Below are 25262 nucleotides of genomic sequence, written 5' to 3' on the forward strand. Positions count from 1 at the left end.
GGGAAAAGCTCATCCAACCACGAATATCTGCAGTAACAGAAGCTGCAGTTATACAGAACTGCACAGCATTTGCTCTTCATAACCAAGTGTTTTATAAAAATGCTTCTCGAAATGAAGCCCTATCCAGCTCAGATTATGAGGCAGGGGAAAAGGGATTCTTCTGCCCCACACCATGATATTGGTGTTACCCCTGCAACAAGCCAACATTCAGCTGTTGTCCACTGCTCTTGCTCGTCCTGCTTGTTTGCCTTTTGCTACCACAGTCCCAGACAAATTGATCAGGAGCTGTGTCATGTGTGCAGCATTTCATAAAAATGTTACATGTGATTTCCTAACAGGGGCCCTTGGACCAGTCCTGGTCAATCCAGGCTGAAGTAGCTCTGAAAAGAAAAGGGAACAGTCTCCAAGTCTCCTGGGCAGGGACTTTCCCCACTAGGATGGGAGCAAGGACTGGTTGAAAATTTTTTATTGAAACTGTTTTTTAACAGAATTTTTGACTAAACACATTTTTGTGAGAGGTGCCAGTTTAATTCAGATTATTTCAATTGTCAGTGGAAATATTTTGATTTTTGATGAAAAGTCAACATTTTCCATTAAAAATTAAAATTAAAAATTTTATTGACACTTTCCATGGGGGAGCAGGGGAAGAAATATTTTCTGACCAGCTCTAGTGGGAATAGCTAGGAGCATTGCCTTATATTCTTTTATAACAGCCTGGTTAAAACTTTGCCAGACCTTACTGTTTGGGCTGACATTTTCTGTGCTAGGTCTTATCACAAGCTGAATTACTTTTGAAAGTTTCAGCAAAAATGGGTCAGCCATTACTGAGAATAAGATTAGGAGAAAGTACATTGTTTTGTCCTTGATAAAAAATTCTTACAGCTGTTAAATTGAGAATCTCTAGTGTCTTCATTTTTTGGAGCAGGGAAGTCATCTGGTGCCAAAGATATATTTTGTACCATCCCTGTGAAAATCCACCAAAACCTGGCCAAATTACAAACCTCTGTGAATTTGCAGTGTGCACATGCTCAGTAGTGACTGTTAGTTGACTTCTAAATTTGCTGAAGATTTTATCTGCCCTGAGCATGCTCCAGCTCAGGGGGACTGAGCAGGCCTTTCCCTGCAACTGCTAGCTGGGAGTGAGGGCTGTGGTGGCTCCAGGTGCCAGAACTGAGAGCAAAGAGACTCTCCTGCCCTCTCAGTCACCCACCCCTGTGTTGGCACCCAGCAGCAGGGCGGGAAAGGAGGAAGCAGTCTGATGTGGAGGCAGAGAGGTGAGGACCGGTGTGTGTTGTGTGTGAGCAGAGACAAGCGTAGGCAGAGCTGGTGGTTGGCATAAACAGACTAAGCAATTGCTTAGGGCCCTGAGCCCCCACCTGTTACTTATGTGTTGGTGGGGGAGAAGGCAAAAATATTCCTACTTAGGGCCCCCAGTGGGCTAGCACCGGCACTGGCTTTAGGGGCAATGGCATAGTGCACATGGAGACTGGCTGTAGACTGCAGGGGCAGGGCAGTGGTATAGACAGGCTGTGCAGGGGTGATGGGATCAGATGGGGAACATATTTGCTATGGTGCCTATATTGCTGTTCTTAGGTTTCATGCTGTGTGTCCTGGTGTATGCTGGGGGAGGCTGGAGCTGGATTCTGCAGGAAAGGCGCCCTAGTTTCTGTGCCCTTCTAGAGGGCAGACTGGAGAATCTGAGCCAGCTCTAGTGTGACATCCCTTGTGTTGTTTGTTTTTTATACTAAACTAATTTGATTTTATTCTGCTCTTAAGCTGTCAAGGCCAGATCCCTGGGTCTGGTCAGGCTTTGTTGGGGGGGTCTTCTTCTCTGCTGCCCTATTAGGGTATAGCTCTCTGTCCCCTTTACACTGCCAGAGTGGTGCAAAACAGATGGAGTCTGTCCAGTTCTTAATTTGTAATGAAAGAGGCGCTGGGACTCAAGCAATTTTTTTTACACTCATAACTGGTGCAGCAAGCCTAGAGGTGCTGAGGCTATGAACTGCCAAACCTAGAGATGCCAGGGCTATGACCTGCCAAGCTCTGGCATAACTTAAGCCCTGAGTCTGTCCCTGGATCTCCATTGTGCTGCAGAATTTTTACTGAAAACATTTCACTGCATTAGAGAGAATGTAAGGGGAGAAACTGGAGGTTTTGGCTGCTGGGTAGGGGACAGTTAGGGCTTTTGGGACCCAGAAAAGCCCGGGAAGTGGTTTGAGATTGTGGGATAGGCAGATTAGCTGAATGTTTTTGCTAAAATGGGTGAAAGAATTTGATAGTTAATATTGGCATTTATACTGTCATTGTTCGGTTTCAGCATTAGCCCCTATTGAGATGGTTGGGGACTGTTGACACTTCACAGCTTTTGGTTTGGGTTGTCAGCAGAACTAGGCAAACATCATGGCATCTGGTTACACTCGTAAGGTTTTTCCACAACCATAAGGGCTAGAATAACATTTTTTATATGAAAGCTTGGATTGTAGAGCACAGTTCTGTGAAAACCCTGCAGCTGCAGAATCCTGGAGTACAGGGAGGCTTGCCCGTCTTACTGTACGTATGCATTCTCTCCAGGTGGTGTAAGCAGGCCTGACCCTTTCACAAATTGTCCTGACCACAAATTGTCACAAGGACATGGCCACAACATCTCCTGTTGGGAAACCTGAGGTACCACCACCCTCAGAAAAAGGAGAACATTGCAATTCATATTGAATATAGCTGCCTTCACGCTGCTTCTCTACACCACTCACAGTGGTTTCCTGAAAGTACATTATTTAGTAGGTTGCATGTAGTGGGGTAATTGGTTTTTGATACAGAAACCAAGTCTGGTAAAGCTAATGGTGTCTTCATCTGTGAATTATCTACTAGGTTTAAACTTTTACAGTAGAACCATAGAATAATGAACACCTCAGGAATGGAGGTTGGTTGTAACTCTGTCTCTGAAATGTTTGTAACTTGAACAAAACATTATGGTGGTTCTTTCAAAAGTTTACAGCTGAACGTTGACTTAATACAGATTTGAAACTCTTCCATGCGAAAGGAAAATGCTGCTTTCCCTTTATTTTTTAGTAGTTTACGTTTAACACTGTACTGTACTGTATTTGCTCTCTCTCTCTCTTTTTTTTTTCTTTTGGTCTCTGCTGCTACCTGATTGTGTACTTCTGGTTCCAAATGAGGTGTGTGGTTGAATGGTCAGTTCATAACTCTGAAGTTCTACTGTATTCTGTTAAGCTCACATAGAAACAACAGTTTAGAGCTTCTCCTATGGAAACACTGATGCACCTTAGTGATTTGTTTCAGTGGTGTTGCTTACTGGTGCTCAAGTGACTACATATGATATTGACAGATGAAGCTGAGACTGCTCCAGCACAAAAAAATGCAGTTCTCCTGCAGCAGGGTGAGTAACAGCTAATAAAGACAGTAGGTGGTAAGTCCTATCCTGTAGTAGGAGAATCAGGCCCCCAAATCTCCAGTCCCTAAGACATGTTTATGTACTTTCTCAGCTATTTTCTGAGGATTGCATTGTAAAATACCTTGATCCACACTCATGCCCAAAAATAATTTACTCCAGTAAAACAGGATGGTCAATCTGGATTGATTCTTCTTTGCTGTTTCTTCCCCATTTTAGCACTGCTCTCCTTTCCATAGATGGAACTTGCAGTCCAACCTCTCTTGAGTCACCATTTGCCTCTGCTCCTTATACACTTCCCTGTTGAGCTTCAGATTTGTGGTGCTGTAAATCAATTTCCCTTTTCTGAGTTATAAAGGCTACTGGAACGTTTTGGAAGTAAGGCTATTTAAAGGAGAGTTTTTCACATTTTATTTAGATTTCACCAATGAACAGAGTGTATAAATATGTTTATCATATATTGATTTGGGCTCCATAAACCAAACACAGAGTTTCTCTTGAAACAGCAAAATTGTGCAATGTGAACTGCAGGATCTTATGGAAACACGTCTTTCCCAAGGTGGCATAATTTTAATAATTTTAATAATGATCCTGGTGCACTCTGAGGAAAACTGGCAAGTTGTAGAAATAAATACATTTCTCTATAAAATGTTTAAACATATTGAAAAAAGAGCCAATATTTCATCAAAAGTAATGAAATTAAAAAAGAAAAGAATGTCTTCTAGAAAATTCCTAACATCATGATAACACAGCAGGCCAAATTCTGCTCTCAGTTCACCAGTGTATATCCAGACTAACGCAACTGATTTCATTGGTATCGCTTTGGATTTACACTAGTGGAACTGGGCGCAGAATCAGGTTCAGCATCCGTGTAAGCATTTTACAGTTTTAAATGAGAGTTAAGGGCTCACAGCAGCAGAGTGGTTTTGAAAAAGTGGCTGGAGAAATAGCCCAACAGTCCCAAGGACACAAACAAAGATGAATATCCAGAGAAACAGTCTGTCCACTACCATGGCAACATATTTCCAATCTTCAATGACCTGGAAGAAAAAGCCAGTTAAAGATTCATAGCAATTTACCATGTTCATCTCCATCTCTTTTGTTGATGCTCAATATTTGTAGTTTGTATATGAAAATAAGAGAAAATAAATCTTAAGGTTCAGGATCACCACAGGGGTCCTGGACAGTTGGTGAATAACACTAGAAATAGTTTACACCTTGCTCTGAAGCATCAGGTATTGATCACTACTGAATGCTTGGTGCCAGACTGGATAGTCCGTCAGCATAATCCAGTAAGATCCTGTGTGTGAATTTTAATTTGCTGATACTATTCATCCCAATTAACAGGAATGAACAATACTTACTGCTTTTAAGAAAAGAACTCTGTAGTTGATCTTGATTCTCAGTATGCAAGTGTTTTAATACATGTTAGCACTGCTGGTTGTACTCAAATCCCTGTCCAGTGTGGATGAGATCCTGGACCCACTGAAGTCACAATGGGAGGTGTGCCATTGACTTTAATGGGGCCAGGATTTTACCCCCTCTCCTTACATTCAGTTCTTACACTACAGCGACTGCAGGCATACTAGTGAGTTGTAAAGCGAAAGTGTTAATCTTTTTTAATCACTTTTATTTTTTCCTTTATAAATGACTCTAGTTACACATGGGAACTCTTCCTCTTAACGACTTTACAGTACTTCCCAATTGACTCCTGCCTTGTACTAGACCATTACATATTTTCCCCCTCAATGCACACGTGTACCTCCCATTGCCGCTAATGGGTGTTACATGCTTCTGAGAAGAGAATATACTGTAAGTACATGAACAGTCGTTATCAGACCATGAAATTAATGGAAAAAGCAGAGATTAGAATTCTGAATCTAGAAAACAATGGTTTGTAACTAGGCACTCTAAGTTAATGTCAACGGACCTGTGTGCAGAAAGCATTTAATTAATGTCTAACTTACAATACCTTGGATAATTGCTCATTAGTCTAGGGTGAGGACAGGGAGTTTGTGAATCATAGGACTGGAAGGGACCTTGGGAGGTCATCTAGTCCAGTACCCTGCACTCTTTTTTTAATATCCAGTACAAGTTCTTTACAAAAGCACAGATAGTATTGAAACACCTTTTCAGCATTTTTCAGCATTTGCGCACATCAAGTCCATTTCAGTTTGTTTAAACTTAAGGCTATGTTTACAGATTTAGCATCTGATCTTTCTTTTTTCTGTTGACCAGTAATTAGTTCCTTGAAAATGCAAGAAAGTCACCAGTGTGGCTTCATGAGGGGCTCCTGCAAGATCTGAAGTTAAAAAGGAGCCAGGCTTTCAGACTACTTAACCTGTATATTAAAAAGAGAAGAGGAAGACAGAGCAGTAATGGAGAATCTAAAGCTAGATTGGGAGTTGGGGAAGAGGAGGGTAGGAAATTTTTCATGGTTGTGGGGTAGGTGTTGGGGAAATTCATGGGTGTTCATCTGAGCCTTCTGAGTTTTGCTGAACATTATTCAATGGATACTTCTCTGAACTTTAATGTACTAGCTAATGGAATGTGTCTCTATGTACCACTACAGGATGGCAGCGGAACTGCTCAAATGTGTGTCATGGGTCCTATACTGCTTATAGCTGATGGAGAGTCTCCTTTTGCTCAAGTGAAAGAAGCCTCAGCTTTTGCAGTATGAATATCATGGTTCTAGCCACACTCTTGCCAGAAAGTTCTGAATGGTGTTGGGAGGCAGCATAATGACCACCATGTGTCAACCACCAAAACAGGATATGGAGAGCTAATTGATAGAGGGCTCTTTTAGTCCAAAATAATAGTGTTCCTAGAAGGGGTTTGTGCCAATCTAACTAAATGCATTTCTAAACCCATTTAGTTAAACTACTTTGTGTAGCCCAGCCCTAAGTTACTTACTCTAGCACAGGGGCGGGCAAACTTTTTGGCCTAAGGGCCACATTGGGTTTCCAAAATTGTATGGAGGCCTGGTTAGGAGAGGCTGTGCCTCCCCAAACAGCCAGGCATGTCCTGGCCCCCGACCCCTGCCTCCTATCCGACTCCCCCTGCTTCTTGCCCCCTGACAGCCCCCTGACTCCTGCCCCATCCAACCCCCCCGTTCCCTGTCCCCTGACAGCCCCCGGAGCCTCTGACTGCTCCACCACTGCCCCATCCAACCCCCCTCTCCTTCCTGCCCCCCAGAACCCTTGCCCCCATTCAACCCCTCTGTTCCCTGCCCTCTGACCGACCCAACCCCTATCCACACCCCCGCCCCTGACCACCCCCCCAAACTTCCCTGCCCTCTATCCAACCCCGCTCCCTGCCCCCTTACCACACTGCCCGGAGCACTGGTGGCTAGTGGCGCTACAGCCACGCCGCCCAGAGCACCAGGACAGGCAGCCTCACCTCCTGGCTGGAGCCAGCCACGCCAGCGCGCAGCACAGAGCACTGGGTCGGGCCGCGGCTCCGCAGCTGCGCTTTCCGGTAGGAGCATGCAACCTGCCGCCCAGAGCATTGCGCTGAGGCTGCGGGGAAGGGGGAACAGTAGGGAAAGGGCCAGGGTCTAGTCTTCCCAGCCGGGAGCTCAAGGGCTGGGCTGTAGTTTGCCCACCTCTGCTCTTGCAGAACCCAGCCATGCTCATGGCTGGCTTACCTGCAGTCCGTTCATTATGGGCCCAATTATATGGTGTTTCCTCTGAACAGGTATTGAATGTTAACCCTCTCCCTGCCACACACTAGCTGGGGTCTACACCCCGTTACCTTGCTGATGTGAAAACACAGTTTGTTTAACATTAACTCATCTCCATCTCCCTTCACCCCAAAGCAATAAATGTTTGTGGGCTTCAGATTCTTTGCCTGGCACACTGCTTTTTAGAACAATATCAGCTTTATCAAATTGTTATTCATAGGAAATTTATAGGAAAAGAAATGTATTACTACACAGTGATTGACTATGAAAATTATAGCTAGGATCTCTATAAAAATTAACACTAAGGAAGAGGGTTGTGTTCTTATTTCTCTTCTGAAGAAGAATACGCTTATTTGAGACATCAAAGGAAAGAAAACTGGGGTTTGGAAAGATGGGAATGATTTCTCCTGTTACTTACACTCTGGTCGTTGTCCTCATTTTTCATGTGGTCTGCTATAAAACTGACTCCATCAATTGCTTCTTGGACTTCTGGAGAAAACTTCATTGAAGATCTTAACCTAAAATCTTGATGGCCACTGATGTTATCCAGATTCTCAGTAACTTTCAAATCGTATTTTTTGGCAGAGGTTGTGTTCACAAAGTAGGTGGAGTTTTTGTACAGGTCGGCTGGATCAATGCATAGATGATCAGATTTATTCTTTCTGCACTTGCTTAACCTTTGCCTTGCAGAGTTATTCTCTGGGCGTCTCATGAACAGAAAAGTTGGAAGTTTCTGAAGGAAAACCACCTTTACCCATGGGGGCATAGTGTGGGTGCTGGGAGATCTGTGATGGACATTCAGTACACAGACACTGGTAACTATTGAGAATGTTACTAATACCATTGTAAACATCAGATACTTCCCAATCAGTGGGACATCCAGTGATGTTGGAGGGACAATTTTGGAGATCAGCAATAAGAACACAGTCAAGGCAAGCAGTACAGATATGCATAAAGTCATCTTTTCCCCACAGTCTGAAGGCAAGTAGAACACCAGGATAGCCAATGATGTAATAAGCACACAGGGAATTATAAGATTGATGGTATAAAAAAGAGGTTTCCTTTTAATAATAAAGTCGTATGTCACATCAACATACTTTGGGTCTAAGGGGTTTACAGTCCTTCTTCCTGGAAGTGCTACAATATCCCATTCTCCGCTTGGTGTAAAGTCATCCATGCTTGCCATGGAAGTTTTAAGTACCATATCAATTTCTGTGTGATCATATGTCCAAGAGCGGAACTTCAGTGTGCAGTTTTGTTGATCAAATGGGAAATGCTTCACCTCAATCTTGCAGGCACTCTTGTAGATGGCTGGAGGCAACCAGAAAATGCTTCCATTGTTCTTTACAATCACATTTGTATACAGGGAAACTTCATATGTACCATCCGCGCTGAGGAAATGGGAGAAAAAATAAAGAAACGGTGAAGAGACAGAACATGGGTTCAAAATACAGAAAAGGACAAACTAGTACATTCTCAGCCCCCTCTGCTGAATCCAAAAGAGGTCCCACTATCTCTGCTAGAATTAAACTTCTGTCCCCTTTCAGTGATAAAACCCAATCCTCAGGTATTTATAACTTGACAATGAAAATTACGTACACATTTTTCAACCTTTTGCCAATATTTAGACAATATAATTTATTAATGATAACGTGTATGTCTAGGGCCTGTTTCATCCAATAATCACAAAGTATTTTATAAACAATTAATTATGCATTATTACACCCCATTGGGATGTGTACAGAGATGTAAAGCTAAGATCACCCATCACCAAAATGCAGCCACCTTTGCTTTGGAACAGAGCCATTAACAGCTCATGGCAACACTTTTAAACAGTTTTGAGCAGGAAGTGAAGAAGAATGCTTTATTCACTTGGGAATACAGGGGGAACAGAGGCAGAATGAATGCAATTACATGAGCTGTAATTTAGGCAGGATAATTTTGATTACAGCTCCTGCTCTTACTCCTGTGGGATTTTTAGTGCCCACAAATTCTCTTGGTTTTGTGTCTCATCCAAAAGACTAAAGCTGTACCAGAAGAGTGTCCTCCATCACTGAGGTGGGTCACTGGTTCAGTGGGAAGAGTGTTCCCTAAGTAATGGTGAACATCACTTCCTGACGCACTTTAGTGCTTCTTGGACTAACAGCTTGATGCCACTTAGCTTATGATATTTGGTAGGGCAGCAATGCAAAATGGCATGACTACAAATAAATATTCCTGAAAGTATAATCAGTCTGAGATTTAATGGAAAAGGCTGTTAAAATGATCTCAAGGTTATTTTGCTTAGATATGTCATTCACTCAAGCAGCGCTATTTCCCAAATAAGTATCTGTTGATAAACTTAACTGATCCTGTTATTGAAGGACACGGTGAGACTAGAAAAGAGTAACTATTCATCACTTTATTTCTCTGTAAATTAACAAACATGAATAAAACCTTGAGTAGGACAGTCATTTTTAATAAAATTGGGTTAGTCAGTTTTTAAAGTTAGATAAGAGAAAATATAGTAAGAGAGAAATTGTCTGAACTACAGTACTTTTTATATTGTTCCTTTTCATTTTTATTAAAGAAAATAAGGGGGGAAATATATAATTTAGAGGCAATCTGTCTTGAGCAAAAAAATCAGATCAGATTCACCACTGATGTAAATAGCTCCATTGACTTCAACTGAGTTGCACCTTCTTACCAAAGCAGAAATTATATGCCATAATTTTTAGAAATAGGCATAAGTAATTATTTACTGCTAATAAAGAGCCATGAAAGTATTAACATTTTTCTTCTAAGTAAAGTGTGAAACAAATAAACAGCCAAATAAATTCTGCACATCAATACAGCATGTGACACCGAGTACTGATGTGCAGAGTATATATATAATTAAATAAATATATAGAATTCTCCTAGTCTGTTACAGTTTAAAGGTGCCAGTCTGACAACTCCAGAGAATAGAAGTCAACTGAGACCATCAAAGCCATTTTATGTAGGTAATTAACAGTCACCAGAGGCAAGCATGTTTGAATCACTGACAGCTTGGGGCAATTACAATTAGCAGCATAGAAGTGTAAGGCTCTTTAATCCATTGCCAGTCATCTGGTACTGAGCAACATAGAAACTCTTTACCTTGTTCATTTTATCTCTTCATGCTAGTTCTATCGGCCTGGATCTACAAAGGACTCTAGGTGTGACCCTAAGCATCACAACGCAGAACTTTTAGGTGTCTAGAAAATCACAGAAACAACACTGTGACCCACAAAACCTGAGTTAGGCACCTGCCACTCTATACAATGAATGGGGAGAGAGAGGTTCCTTAGAATACAATCCACAAAAGCCAGCATGCTAGGTGGGAAGCCACCTATACTAGGCACTGGGAGATGCTGACCAGAGGAGTGTGTCCTCTGCCCTGCTTTGCTCTCAGAGAGAGGTTCTTAAGTCTGGGCTGCAGGGAGCTGCCTATCTGTGCTAGTGATCCATGAAGTGGGAGGAAGACATGTTCTGGCACCTAAATTGAGTGCAAGACCTGATCCGATATGTGGGCTCAGAGGCCACCTAATTCCACACAAAACAGCTGGGAGGATAAGGAGGAAGACCACCCTTATAACCTTTAGCCCAATGGTTAGGGTAATCACCCTGGATGTGGGAGACAACTGGTTCTAGTTCCCCCTCTTCCTGATGAGAAGGGATTTGAACAGGGATCTACCACTTTTCCTTGGAGAGATTTTTTCACTGTGAAGTATACAATATTATTCATTTAAATAATATTCTAAGCTTACTGTAAGCTTATTTTCCCTGCAAAAGAAAAAGATTTGGGGTTTTTTTCCTTGCTAAATCAATAGGATTTTTGTTTCTGTTTAAAATCTTTGCAACATTTTCTGTATCAAGACTTACTTATTGTAAAGCACAATGTCTGGCAGCCAGATGTGCTTAGAAGGGATTCTCAGCTTATTTATGCCTTCATAGTCAGAGGGCTGCCAAGCCAAACGATAGTCAGTCCATTCCTAGAGAAAGAATTGTACAACGGTGATGTAAGTTATTTTGTGTCAGTCAAGTCATACTGACAACAAGAAAGCAATGTGTTGATACATGGCAATAGCATCCGCACGGGATGGTTACCTGGTTTAGCCAGACATTTGTGGTCATGATCTGTTCACGTTCATTCTAAAGAAGGAAAAAACATTTATAAATCTATACTGTATAAAGTTAGTCCTATTATTAGGATTTATTCATTAATCTTTCAGGAATACCTCAAACTCCTGGCTGCCTAAAACCATTGCATATAATGTAAAATCTACCTTTTATAACATTAGAAATCTTTCTGTGTCTACTGGTCTATCACTAAAATGCACAATTCTGACTATATTAATAATCACATAAAATATGACATGGTACAGTATTTCATGCAATTCTGTTATTCATTATAACTATTAACTAAGATGGACTTGGGTATGTGCAGATTTAAGAAGCTGTTTTAAAACCCCAAGAACAAGTAATGGGTAAAGTAATAGTCTTCTGACAATCTTTTTCTATTAATCAGGCCAATGGAATTGTTATTTTGGATTATACCACTATTGGGGCTAGTACAGGTGGGGGCTCTCATCCACTCTGAACTGGATGACCTGCACCTAGGAGTATTAAAAGAATTGGCGAGGAGCTCTCTGAACGACTACTGTTGATTTTTAACAAATCTTGGACTACTGAGAAAGTTCCAGAGGACTGGAGAAAAGCTAATGCTGTACCAATATTTGAAAAGGATAAATGGGATGACCTGGATGAGTGCAGGTCAGTTAGCCTGAAAATGATCCTAGGCAAAATCATAGAAAGGCGGATATAGAACTCAGTCAGTACAGAATTAATGGATGGTAGCAAAATTAATGTCAATCAACATGATTTTATGGGTAATAGGTCTTGTCAAGCAAACTTGACATAGATTTTTTTGATGAGATTACATGTTTGGTTGATAAAAATAACTGTTGACGTAATATACTTAAAATTCTGCAAGGCATTTGACTTAGTCCCACATGTCATTCTGATAAAAATAAACAGCGATCCTAGCAATATGCAGAATCAATGAGGCCCATATTAAATGGATTAAAAACTGGTTAACTGATAGATTGCCAAAACTAATTGTAAATAGGGAATTCTGATTCTGTGGGGATGTTTCTAGTGGGATTTCAGGGGGATCTGTTCTTGGCCCTACGATGATTTGGAAGAAAATATAAAGTCATTGCAGATAAAATTTACAGATGACATAAAATGAGTGGAGTGGTAAATAAAATGAGGATAGATAAATTATAAAGAAAGATTTCTATCAAGCAGAGATTCCTGAAGCCACACCAGCTTTGACATTACCATAAGAACCAGAATGATCCCAGCAATAGAACTAAGGTTTATTCTCACTGCAGTTTTGTGTTGATTCAACAATGTAAATAATTCTACCACTGATCCAAGAGCAGCAGCAGACTTAATGACATGGATGATGAAAAACAATAAAGCTGAGAGAAGAACAAAGGAGTGTAAAGCAGAGTGACCTGTAACAGTTACTAATGTCTGAGTGAGGCTAGCAGAGAGAGGACACTGTCAAATAGCTGAGACCCCAAATATTGTTGTACATGAAAATGGCGAGAAGTATTCAGATTCTAAATATATTTATTTTAAAAATCCATCACGCCATTGAAGAGATTCTATTTTCAAACTGTTGAAGGGGTATTCCAAACAATAAACAGTAGTAAACTCCTCCCTCGACTATTCCAAGAGGCTTGATGTCTTGGGAGACTGGTAATGGGTAATAGACCCTTTCACTACTGGGTTACTGATTCACATCTAGACCAGGTAAATAATGACTGCAAGAAGCTGTTAACATCTGATGGTCACTCAGTGTTCTATCTAAAATTATTACATAAGAATGGCGATACTGAGTCAGACCAATAATCCACCTAGTCCAGTATCCTATCTCTGACAATTGCCAGTGCCAAATGCTTCAGAGGGAATGAACAAAATAGAGCAATTTAGAGTAATCCATCCAGTCCCAGCTTCTGCCAGTTGGAAGTTTAGGAACACCCAGAGCATGGGGTTTCATGATCATCTTGGCTAATAGTCATTGATGGACCAGTCCTCCATTAATTTATGTAATTCTTTTTTAACCCAGTTATACTTGGCCTATGCAACATCCCATGGCAATGAGTTCCACAGGTTGAATGTGTGTTGTGTGAAGTACTTCCTCTTGTTTGTTTAAACCGTCGTTTATTAATTTAATCAGGTGACCCCTAGTCTTTTTAATCTCTTGTATGGAAGTTGTTCCACACCCATAATCATTTTTGTTGCCTTCTCTGCGCCTTTTCCAATTCTAATGTATCTTTTTAAAGATGGGGTGACCAGAACTGCACAAATTATTCAAGGTGTGATATTTCCTGTTTTATTATCTATCTCTTTCCTAATGGTTCCTAACATTGTTAGCTTTTTTGACTGCTGCTGCCTATTGAGTGAAAGTTTTCAGAGAACTATCTACGATGACTCCAAGATCTCTTTCTTGAGTGGTAACAGCTAAATTAGACCCCATCATTTTGTATGTATGGTTGGGATTATTTTTTCCAATATGCATTACTTTGCATTTATCAACACAGAATTTCATCTGCCTTTTTTTGCCCAGTCAATTTAGTGAGATCCCTTTGCAGTCTGCTTTGGACTTAACTGTCAAGTAATTTTATATCGTCTGCAAATTTTGCCACGCACTGTTCACTCCCTTTTCCAGATCACTTATGAATATGTTGAACAGCACAGGTCCCAGTACAGATCCTTGTGGAACCCTGCTATTTACCTCTTTCCTTTGTGAAAACTGACCATTTATTCCTACCCTTTGTTTCCTATCTTTTAACCAGTTATTGAGCCATGGAATGATCTTCCCTCTTATCCCATGACTGCTTAGTTTGCTTAAAAACCTTTGGTGAGTGACCTTGTTGAAGGCTTTCTGAAAGTCAAAGTACTCTATATAGATTGGATCACTCTTGTCTACATGCTTGTTGACTTCTCCAAAAAATTCTGATAGATTGGTGAGGCATAATTTCTATTTAGTAAAGCCATGTTGACTCTTCCCCAACATATCATGTTTATCTGTGCATATAATAATTTTTTTCTTTACTGTACTTTCAAACAATTTGCCTGGTACCGTAGTTAGGCTTACCAGCCTGTAATTGCCAGGATCACCTCAGGAGCCTTTTTTAAAAATAGGCATTACATTAGCTATCTTCCAGTCATCTGGTGTGGAAGCTGATTTAAGTGATTAGTTACATACCACAATAAGTAGTTCTGTGACTTCATATGTGAGTTCCTTCAGAACTCTTGGGTGAACACCATCTGGTCCTAGCGACTTATTACTGTTTAATTTATCAGTTTGTTCCAAAATGTCTTGTATTGACACCTCAGTCTGGGACAGTTCCTCAGATTTGTCACCTAAAAATAATGGCTTGGGTGTGAGGATCTCCCCCACATCCTCTGCTGTGAAGTGGTAGATGGTCTCAGTCCAGTTCCTGGTGGACACATCACAAAAAGCCAACATAACTCACATGTTAAGAGTAACAAGAAGGGTTTCTTCAGGTATGTTAGCAACAAGAAGAAGGTCAAGGAAAGTGTGGGTCCCTTACTGAGGGAGGCAACCTAGTGACCGAGGATGTGGAAAAAGCTAATGTACTCAATGCTTTTTTGCCTCTGTCTTCATGAACAAGGTCAGCTCCCAGACTACTGCACAGGGCAGCACAGTATGGGGAGGAGATGACCAGCCCTCTGTGGTGAAAGAAGTCGTCCATGACTATTTAGAAAAGCCGGACGAGCACAAGTCCATGGGGCCGGATGCACTGCATCTGAGGGTGCTAAAGGAATTGGTGGATGTGATTGCAGAGCGATTGGCCATTATCTTATTCATAGATTCATAGATTCTAGGACTGGAAGGGACTTTGAGAGGTCATTGAGTCCAGTCCCCTGCCCTCATGGCAGGTCCAAATACTGTCTAGACCATCCCTGATAGACATTTATCTAACCTACTCTTAAATATCTCCAGAGATGGAGATTCCACAACCTCCCTAGGCAATTTATTCCAGTGTTTAACCACCCTGACAGTTAGGAACTTTTTCCTAATGTCCAACCTAAACCTCCCTTGCTGCAGTTTAAGCCCATTGCTTCTTGTTCTATCCTTAGGGGTTAAGATGAACAAGTTTTCTCCCTCCTCCTTATTGACACCCTTTTAGATACCTGAAAACTGCTATCCTGTCCCCTCTCAGTCTTCTCTTTTCCAAACTAAACAAACCCAATTCTTTCAGCCTTCCATCATAGGTCATGTTCTCTAGACCTTTAATCATTCTTGCTGCTCTTCTCTGGACCCTCTCCAATTTCTCCACATCTTTCTTGAAGTGCGGTGCCCAAAACTGGACACAATACTCCAGTTGAGGCCTAACCAGCGCAGAGTAGAGCAGAAGAATGACTTCTCGTGTCTTGCTCACAACACACCTATTAATGCATCCCAGAATCACGTTTGCTTTTTTGCAACAGCATCACACTGTTGACTCATATTTAGCTTGTGGTCCACTATAAGCCCTAGATCCCTTTCTGCCATACTCCTTCCTAGACAGTCTCTTCCCATTCTGTATGTGTGAAACTGATTGTTCCTTCCTAAGTGGAGCACTTTGCATTTGTCTTTATTAAACTTCATCCTGTTTACCTCAGACCATTTCTCCAATTTGTCCAGATCATTTCGAATTATGACCCTATCCTCCAAAGCAGTTGCAATCCCTCCCAGTTTGGTATCGTCTGCAAACTTAATAAGAATACTTTCTATGCCAATATCTAAGTCATTGATGAAGATATTGAACAGAGCCGGTCCCATAACAGACCCCTGCAGAACCCCACTTGTTATACCTTTCCAGCAGGATTGGGAACCGTTTATAACTACTCTCTGAGTATCCGATGAAGTGGGCTGTAGCCCACAAAAGCTTATGCTCAAATAAATGTGTTAGTCTCTAAGGTGCCACAAGTACTCCTGTTCTTTTTTCTCTGAGTATGGTTATCTAGCCAGTTATGTACCCACCTTATAGTAGCCCCATCTAAGTTGTATTTGCCTAGTTTATTGATAAGAATATCATGTGAGACGGTATCAGATGTCTTACTAAAGTCTAGGTATACCACATCCACCACCTCTCCCTTATCCACAAGACTCGTTATCCTATCAAAGAAAGCTATCAGATAGGTTTGACATGATTTGTTCTTTATAAATCCATGCTGGCTATTCTCTATCACCTTTCCGCCTTGCAAGTGTTTGCAGATGATTTCCTTAACCACTTGCTCCATTATCTTCCTTGGCACGGAAGTTAAACTAATTGGTCTGTAGTTTCCTGGGTTGTTTTTATTTCCCTTTTTATAGCTGGGCACTATATTTGCCCTTTTCCAGTCTTCTGGAATCTCTCCTGTCTCCCATGATTTTCTAAAGATAATAGCTAGAGGCTCAGATACCGCCTCTATTAGCTCCTTGAGTATTCTAGGATGCATTTCATCAGGCCTTGGTGACTTGCAGGCATCTAACTTTTCTAAGTGATTTTTACCTGTTCCTTTTTTATTTTATCTTCTAAACCTACCCCTTTCCCATTAGCATTCACTGTGTTAGGCATTCCTTCAGACTTCTCTGTGAAGACCGAAACAAAGAAGTCATTAAGCATCTCTGCCATTTCCAAGTTTCCTGTTACTGTTTCTCCCTCCTCACTGAGCAGTGGGCCTACCCTGTCCTTGGTCTTCCTCTTGCTTCTAATGTATTGATAAAAAGTCATCTTGTTTCCCTTTATTACTGTGGCTAGTTTGAGCTCATTTTGTGCCTTTGCCTTTCTAATCTTTCCCCTGCATTCCTGTGTTGTTTGCCTATATTCATCCTTTGTAATTTGTCCTAGTTTCCATTTTTATACTCCTTTTTATTTTTTAGATAATGCAGGATCTCGCGGTTAAGCCAAGGTAGTCTTTTGCTACATTTTCTATCTTTCCTACCTAGTGGAAAAGCTTGCTTTTGGGCCCTTAATAGTGTCACTTTGAAAAACTTCCAACTCTCCTCAGTTGTTTTTCCCCTCAGTTTTGATTCCCATGGGACCTTACCTATCAGCTCTCCGAGCTTAGCAAAATCTACCTTCCTGAAGTCCATTGTCTCTATTTTGCTGTATTCCCTTCTACCCTTCCTTAGAATTGTGAATTCTATGATTTCATGATCACTTTCACCCAAGCTGCCTTCCACTTTCAAATTCTCAACAAGTTCCTCCCCATTTATTACAATCAAATCTAGAACAGCTCCCCCCCCCCCCGTAGCTTTTTCAACCTTCTGAAATAAAAAGTTGTCTGCAATGCAGTCCAAGAACTTATTGGATAGTCTGTGCCCCACTGTGTTATTTCCCCAACATATATCTGGATAGTTGAAGTCCCCCATCACCACGAAATCTTGGGCTTTGGATGATTTTGTTAGTTGTTTAAAAAAAGCCTCATCCACCTCTTCCACCTGGTTAGGTGGCCTGTAGTAGACTCCTAGCATGTCATCACCCTTGGTTTTTTTACCCCTTTTAGCCTAACCCAGAGACTCTCAACACCTCTGTCTCCTATGTCCATCTCCACCTCAGTCCAAGTGTGTACATTTTTAATACATAAGGCAACACCTCCTCCCTTTTTCCCCTGTCTATCCTTCCTGAGCAAGCTGTATCCATCCACACCAACATTCCAATCGTGTATTATCCCACCAAGTTTTGGTTATGCCAATAATGTCATAGTTGTATTTATTTATTAGCACTTCCAGTTCTTCCTGCTTATTGCCCATACTTCTCGCATCTAAGATACTGGTTTGATCTTGCCTCCCAGTTTTGCCCTGACCCTCCTTTCTCTCTGCCATTATAGCTCACGCTCCCTCCTATTTCTGACCCATCTTTGAAAACTCATGGCGATTGGGGGAGGTCCCAGATGACTGGAAAAAAGCTAATGTAGTGCCCATCTTTAAAAAAGAGAAGAAGAAGGATCCGGGGAACTACAGGCCAATCAGCCTCACCTCAGTCCCTGGAAAAATCATGGAGCAGGTCCTCAAGGAATCAATTCTGAAGCACTTAGAGGAGAGGAAAGTGATCAGAAACAGTCAGCATGGATTCACCAAGGGCAAGTCATGGCTGACTAATCTAATTGCCTTCTATGACAAGATAACTGGCTCTGTGGATGAGGGGAAAACAGTGGACCTGTTATTCCTTGTCTTTAACAAAGCTTTTGATACCGTCTCCCACAGTATTCTTGCCGGCAAGTTAAAGAAGTATGGGCTGGAGAAATGGAAGATAAGGTGGATAGAAAGCTGGCTAGATCATTGGGCTCAGCGGGTAGTGATCAATGGCTCCATGTCTAGTTGGCAGCCGGTATCAAGCGGAGTTCCCCAAGTGTCAGTCCTGGGGCCGGTTTTGTTCAATATCTTCATTAAGGATCTGGAGGATGGTGTGGATTGCACCCTCAGCAAGTTTGCAGATGACACTAAACTGGGAGGAGTGGTAGATACGCTGGAGGGTAGGGATAGGATACAAAGGGACCTAGACAAATTAGAGGATTGGGCCAAAGGAAATCTGATGAGGTTCAACAAGGACAAGTGCAGAATCCTGCACTTAGGATGGAAGAATCCCATGCACTGCTACAGACTAGGGACTGAGTGGTTAGGCAGCAGTTCTGCAGAAAATAGGGTGACCAGACAGCAAATGTGAAAAATTGGGACGAGGGTGGGAGGTAATAGGAGCCTATCTAAGAAAGACCCAAAAATCGGGACATCTGGTAACCTTAGCAGAAAAGGACCTAGGGGTTATAGTGGACGAGAAGCTGGATATGAGTCAACAGTGTGCCCTTGTTGCCAAGAAGGCTAACAGCATTTTGGGCTGTATAAGTAGGAGCATTGCCAGCAGATCAAGGGACGTGATCATTCCCCTCTATTCGGCATCGGTGAGGCCTCATCTGGAGTACTGTGTCCAGTTTTGGGCCCCACACTACAAGAAGGATGTGGAAAAACTGGAAAGAGTCCAGTGGAGGGCTACAAAAATGGTTGGGGGCTGGAGCACATGACTTATGAGGAGAGGCTGAGGGAACTGGTCTTATTTAGTCTGCAGAAGAGAAGAATGATGGGGGATTTGATAGCTGAAGAATGATGGGGGATTTGATAGCTGCTTTCAACTACCTGAAAGGGGGTTCCAAAGAGGATGGATCTAGACTGTTCTCAGTGGTACCAGATGACAGAACAAGGAGTAGTGGTCTCAAGTTGCAGTGGGGGAGGTTTAGGTTGGATATTAGGAAAAGCTTTTTCACTAGGAGGGTGGTGAAGCACTGGAATGGGTTACCTAGGGAGGTGGTGGAATCTCCTTCCTTAGAGGTTTTTAAGGTCAGGCTTGACAAAGCCCTGGCTGGGATGATTTAGTCGGGGATTGGTCCTGCTTTGAGCATGGGGTTGGACTAGATGACCTCCTGAGGTCCCTTCCAACCTGATATTCTATGATTCTAATGTGTACCCTAGTAGGAAGTCTCAACAAGATGTCAAAGACTGAATGGATATGGAGACCTATCTGGTTTCTTGTCTGTAGAGGTGATTACTCTAGCTGTGGGAAGAGGCTCATTAGTGGAAGCCTCCTCTGCTGCTTCTTATGCTCTACCCATTCTGTGGATAAACAGAAGTCTCCTCAATTCTGCACCTTTCCCCAGCATTAAATTCATGGGTACATACTCTCTAGAAATAGGTGAGTCGCTACCTGGCAACTAAATTGACCAAATCTCATTGACTCTGTTTTTCTTGTTAGTTGGCAGTAAACACAAAGGGGCCCTTTAAATTAAGTAGCTTGGCAGCCAGCATAAAAGCAATTTGGATGGAAGATAAGGACAAAAAGGTAATCGAGCTGTCCTTAGATGTTGCTGCAGACCTGCAGGGCAACAGCAGAAAGTGGAGCTGGAGTGGCTTTTCAGATAAGAGACACCAGAGAAAAGGGCCAAAAATACAAAGATAAACTAAATCAGTTAAGACTCAGTATTGTCCCTTAGCAATATTGCTAACTGCCTTTAAGTTCCCAGCGATTGTCCTGGGTTAGCCTGGTCTCACTAATCTCAATGTCATATTTATCTCTAGAAATTGAGTCTGTCTCTTCAAATTAACAATGTTAGGTAAATAGAATACTTATAAGTAATAGCTAGATTATTATTTGTTTTTATTTTCGTTCCTGGTCTTCTGTTTATTTTATTGTCTGTTCTGCTTGGGACTCAGTTGGATTCAATAAATCCATTCCTTCCTTCATTATTCGTCTGATGCCATACTAGTTGGTCAGTGAGACTCTTGATCTCTCATTTTACAGGAAGTTTTATCATAAAGATGCTCTAGATTAAATCATGTGAGGCCCTGTATGGGCCTGGATCCTGGAAATCCTTTCAGGATAGGAAGCAGGGTTGTAGGGTTGTTGTGTTACTGTGACAATGTGAGTGGAGGCTATGCATGAGCAATAGTACAGTAACACCTCTCTTAAAGTCGTCCCGCTTAACGTTGTTTTGTTGTTGTTGCTGATCAATTAGGGAGCATACTCTGGTGCTTGCAGAGTAGGGGAAGCTGCCCTGGAACCTAACCCCCTCTATTTACATTAATTCTTATGGGGAAATTGGATTCGCTTAACATCGTTTCACTTAAAGTCGCATTTTCCAGGAACATAACTACAACGTTAAGTGAGGAGTTACTGTACATTTCAGGCTCCCTGCACTCTGCTCCCCATAGGGTATGTCTACAGTGCAAATTAAGGTATAATTGTGGGGTAGGTAGGCATACCCAAACTAGATTTAATCTTGATAGCATGGGTAATTATGGCAGTGAAAACTTGATGGCATGGGCTAGCCACCTCAGTATATGCCTGCTGCTGACCCTGGGTATGTACTCAGGTTGTTAGCATATGCTGGGGTCCATGCCACTGTGTCTTCACTGCTATTGGTATGGGAGCTAGTTAAATTAGAGCTAGAGCAGGTATACTGTACAATTGCACTGTAATTTACTGAGTAGCTGTATCCTAAGACTGTGTCTACACTAGGAAAGGGTGTTTTTAACATATGTTAACTAATGTGTTAAGATCTTATGTAGACAATACAATTTAACTTGTGAAGTAGTCCAGGAAACTACAGCTTGCCTTCTCTTCCCTAAGATCTTAACATGTTATCTAAGGTGTTAAAAACTTCTTTTTCTAGTGTAGATATCGCCTAAGAGTTTGTCCGCACTAATGTTTTTTAATGTTAGGTAAATGATTGCCAATTCATTTGCATTAGATAACATGTTTGTATGGTCAGGTCTGGATACTTCACAAATACTTGTGGTTTACCTTATCCTGAGCTCTAGGAATAAATATCTGTGGAGTGTTCAAGGTAGCTAATTTTATCTGTCTGTGCATTGATACCATGCTCATCACCACAGTGTCTGATAAAAGGAAAACACACTGCTTTACTCCTACACAGAACCATAGTATGGCCTTATTGCATTTGCACCCGGCCATTCAGATATACTGGGTGGAAGAGAGAACCAGATTGGTCATGAGACAATAGAGACACCAAAGTGATCGGGGGGCAGAGGGTAAGTTGTTCCAGAAGTTGTGAAAAGCCTTGTGTCTTTATACAAGCTGCAGAGGCAGTTGTTGAGAGTCTCTCCAATAGTACAGCAAGCTGTGTCAAGAAGGTGGAAGTCTGCATCTGGGCTAAATATCACCAAGTGTAGGCACTTTGGCAAATTTAGAGCAGATATCTTACTGCATGAAGGACAAGGAAGAGCCTTTGGATAGGATTCCTTCCACACTTAAGAGTTATATCATTAGCAATATAGTATGTATAAGCTTTCTGGGTCTGGAGTTCCCCTCCCTGTGAGCAGATGTGGGCATGTGTGTCTCTGGTACAGCTTGGATGACAGGGAGGGGGCAGTGGCTTTGCTGCACATATCTTCTCTCTGATCGAGCGTGTGGAAGGCTCCCTGGCATGGCTGGGCCTCCAAAGACGGGAGGGAAAGATTCTGGAGGACTTCTGCTAGGAAATCCCTGAAGATGGAGCTAATGCTCCTAAAAAGCACCATTTACTCTCTTAGGAAGCATCTGTCCCTATAGAAGAAGTGGTTGGAGTTGATCAAATGGCAATGCTGTGCCTAATCAATTCTTGCCACCATGTGGGAGGAAGGCTCTGGAGGAGCTGCCTAACCCAAATGATGGGCTGGGATCTATGCACTTACTGTTTACCCTATTGCTCCTGGGTTCTGTGGGGTTTGCAGACCATGCTCCCCCCTATTCTGTGAGTCTGCACCCTTTATTCTTTGTGGGAGGACCATGGGGACACTCTGGAAGGGAAATCTCTCAATATGTCCAGATGGAATCTCCTAGCAGAGGGGAACATTGGACCTATAATCCCTTTGTTTATATTACAATATCTGTTGGGTAAGGAATTCCGTATATTCAAGCATATCCATTCATGCAGCTTCCTGTCACTTCCATCGGTGTCTTTCCCCTTCCTCTCTTATATCAAAATTAGAAATATGTCACTTTCCAACTTCAGAGTACCTTATAATTAATCACTAGTTCATCAGGTCACTCCTATCCCCATTTTACAGCTCGGGAGACTGAGGCAGAATTCAAGACATCATCCCTATTTATGGGCCAGATGCTCTTCCCACTGCAGTCAATAACAAAACCTCCATTGCCTTTATTGGTACAGCATCCCGCCCTAGAACAGCTCTTAGGTATTGTGTACAAACCCCACCTGGGCAACAAGGGGTTAAGGTCCTACTTTGGACCTAGACAGCCCTACCCTGCCTCACCTGTAGGGTATGCTCCAACTGGAGGAACAATTAAAAGGCTGGGGATCAGCTAATTTGGGCAGACCAAGAAAGAGAGCAGACTCTTCAGCAGAGAGCACAAGGAAGGCAGAAATTTCTCCCTAAGGGTAGGTTTACACTTACCTTCCCCGTCGACGCGGTGAGTTCGACTTCACGGAGTTCGAACTATCGCGTCTGATCTAGACGCGATAGTTCGAACTCCGGAAGCGCCGCGGTCGACTCCGGTACTCCACCACTGCAAACGGCGGTGGTGGAGTCGACGGGGGAGCCGCGGAGTTCGACCCCGCCGCATCTGGACGGGTGAGTAGGTTGAACTAGGGTACTTCAAATTCAGCTACGTTATTCACGTAGCTGAATTTGCGTACCCTAGTTCGACCCCCCTTCTTAGTGTGGACCAGCCCTGTGATAGCTGCCCAAAGATCCCTCCCTGAGGGAAGGGAGGACCTGCCACAGAGACAGCCTGAGAGGGAAGCATTTCACTTTCCCCCTCATATGAGCTCTGGACTTTGGTAATTCCCTTAGTTTTTTTGTTTGGCCTACCCCAGCAGGGAAAGCCCTTTGGACTGAGCTGGCCCAGGAGGGTGGGCCATACCATGGGAGAAGGCAGTTGCCACCCGAGGAAGAGAGATACCATGCTGCATGCCACCACCAGAAGGTGCTTTGTGGTGAACTGGCAGCCTTCATGCCGCCTTATCCCAGACGGTGACTTGGGACAGTCGTGGGGGGAGACAGGAAGTGGCCCAGGGAGGGGAGCCTTAAGCAGCCTCCGCTGTCAGATCACTGATAGCCCTCAAAGGGCCTTAGGTCAGAGCCCAGTGGAGTGGGAGGGCCCAGGCTCCCCTACAAACAACCCCTCTGCAGGTCATGGGCCTTAGCCCTGACCACTAGGTGACACTACCTGACCAACCAACCCCTGAGTGAGGACCATCATAGGCACATATTTAATTTTAAGAATGTGCTTGAGCTCCATTTAAATTAATAGGACTAAAGCTCATGCAAAAGTTAAGCATATATCTAACTGCTGTCCTAAATAGGGATTGGGTAAGTCCTTTCCTAAGTGATTTGGTCTAGATCCCACAGAGATTCAGAGCTCTTGGACAGGAGTTCCTGGCCCTCACTTCTGTTCTCAGATCATACCACATTTTTTCACTGTACTCAGGAAAAGATAATTTATCATTATATACATTATGGAGGAGAGCCTCATCTGATGTAAATTGGTGTAGCTCTATTAAAGTTGATGAAACTATGCCAGATTGTGTCAGCTAAGGATCTGTCTCTGTATTTTTTCAGGATTTTATAGTTTGGGAGTAAATAGATCTCCTTTTGCTTGAATAAAGGTTATACTTACACATTCTGAATATTGCCTGATAGACAAATAGATAATAAAACATGTATCTGCCCATGTCACTTACGATTATATAAACCATATAACAACAGAGACATAGAGAGACAGTCATGCTAATACAATCTGTCACATACAGAGTGAGCTACCTCTTCTGTACAAATAGTAATGAACGAAAAGACACATCTTATTCAAACTTACCACACTGATTAGCTGTGCCAGGGAAACCTGCAGTTCTATAGATACCAACTGCGAGGAGTTGACAGCAGGGCGAATTAACTTATTATACCTGGCAGGGCTCAGTAGGTGGTTCATTAGCTTCTCCTCAGCATCTGACGCATCGCTTCCTGTAAAACAGCACAGAACAAGATCCCAGAATGAAGAAGAGATTACATTATGAAGCGAGCATTGCAGCACAGAATCCTCATTCAAATGAAATAAGAAAAGCTCTGGATTTTTGAAAGACTCTAACTGAATGTGAAACAGAAAGATCTGGGTTTATTATGAAAGCCCTTTGGGACAAATTCTGCTCTACTGAAGTCAGCTTTATTGGACAAGGCATAAATCAAGGGAGAATTTACTCCTTTGCTTTTCATGTTAAAACTGGAAACTGTTTCTTCATCAGTGCAGCACCAAACCAATAGGTACTCTCTGTGGCAGGGTGTGAAATAGAAATTGGAAGTCCTTTTTCATGTTTTAGGAAGACATTTTTGAAGACACAGAAGACAGATCTCCAATCCCATTTGTGACTTTAAAATCTTCCCTTTAACTGTCCTAGCAGATGAAGGAGGAATCCCAGGCACATGTATGGTAGGAAAAGAGTGTGCTATGTATAGGGAAGAGTCTGGGGATAAACTATAGAAAGGTTTTCAAATGATTAAAGAGCACTGTGTATTTCTGGTTCTAGACTATTTTGCTGAAGTATAGCAGAACCAAAAGCACTGTTCTAGACTTAGGCCTTCTGACACTTGGAAACAAAAAC

The 25262-nt window shown here is 42.3% G+C and overlaps 1 protein-coding gene across 1 annotated transcript; it reads right to left on the reverse strand.

The window, feature by feature from the left end:
* Positions 1-3902: 3902 nt before the first annotated feature.
* Positions 3903-24622, reverse strand: CHRNB4 (cholinergic receptor nicotinic beta 4 subunit). Its single transcript, XM_044979264.1, has 5 exons — positions 24482-24622; positions 11196-11240; positions 10971-11080; positions 7507-8479; positions 3903-4446 (listed from the first exon to the last, which is right to left on the reverse strand). The coding sequence occupies exons 1-5, from the start codon at positions 24593-24595 to the stop codon at positions 4306-4308; spliced, it is 1383 nt and encodes a 460-aa protein (XP_044835199.1). The 5' UTR covers positions 24596-24622; the 3' UTR covers positions 3903-4305.
* Between the last annotated feature and the right edge of the window lie 640 nt (positions 24623-25262).

Source organism: Mauremys mutica, chromosome 11 (genome assembly GCF_020497125.1).
Source record: "Mauremys mutica isolate MM-2020 ecotype Southern chromosome 11, ASM2049712v1, whole genome shotgun sequence".
NCBI classification, from domain to species: domain Eukaryota; kingdom Metazoa; phylum Chordata; order Testudines; family Geoemydidae; genus Mauremys; species Mauremys mutica.

Coding starts and splice junctions, on each gene's coding strand:
- CHRNB4 (XM_044979264.1), bottom strand. CDS start 24,595: ATGAACCACCTACTGAGCCCTGCCAGGTATAATAAGTTAATTCGCCCT. Junction 11,081..11,195: donor CAAATGTCTGGCTAAACCAG/GTAACCATCCCG, acceptor TTCTTTCTCTAG/GAATGGACTGACTATCGTTT. Junction 4,447..7,506: donor ATGAGGACAACGACCAGAGT/GTAAGTAACAGG, acceptor TTTTTCTTCCAG/GTCATTGAAGATTGGAAATA.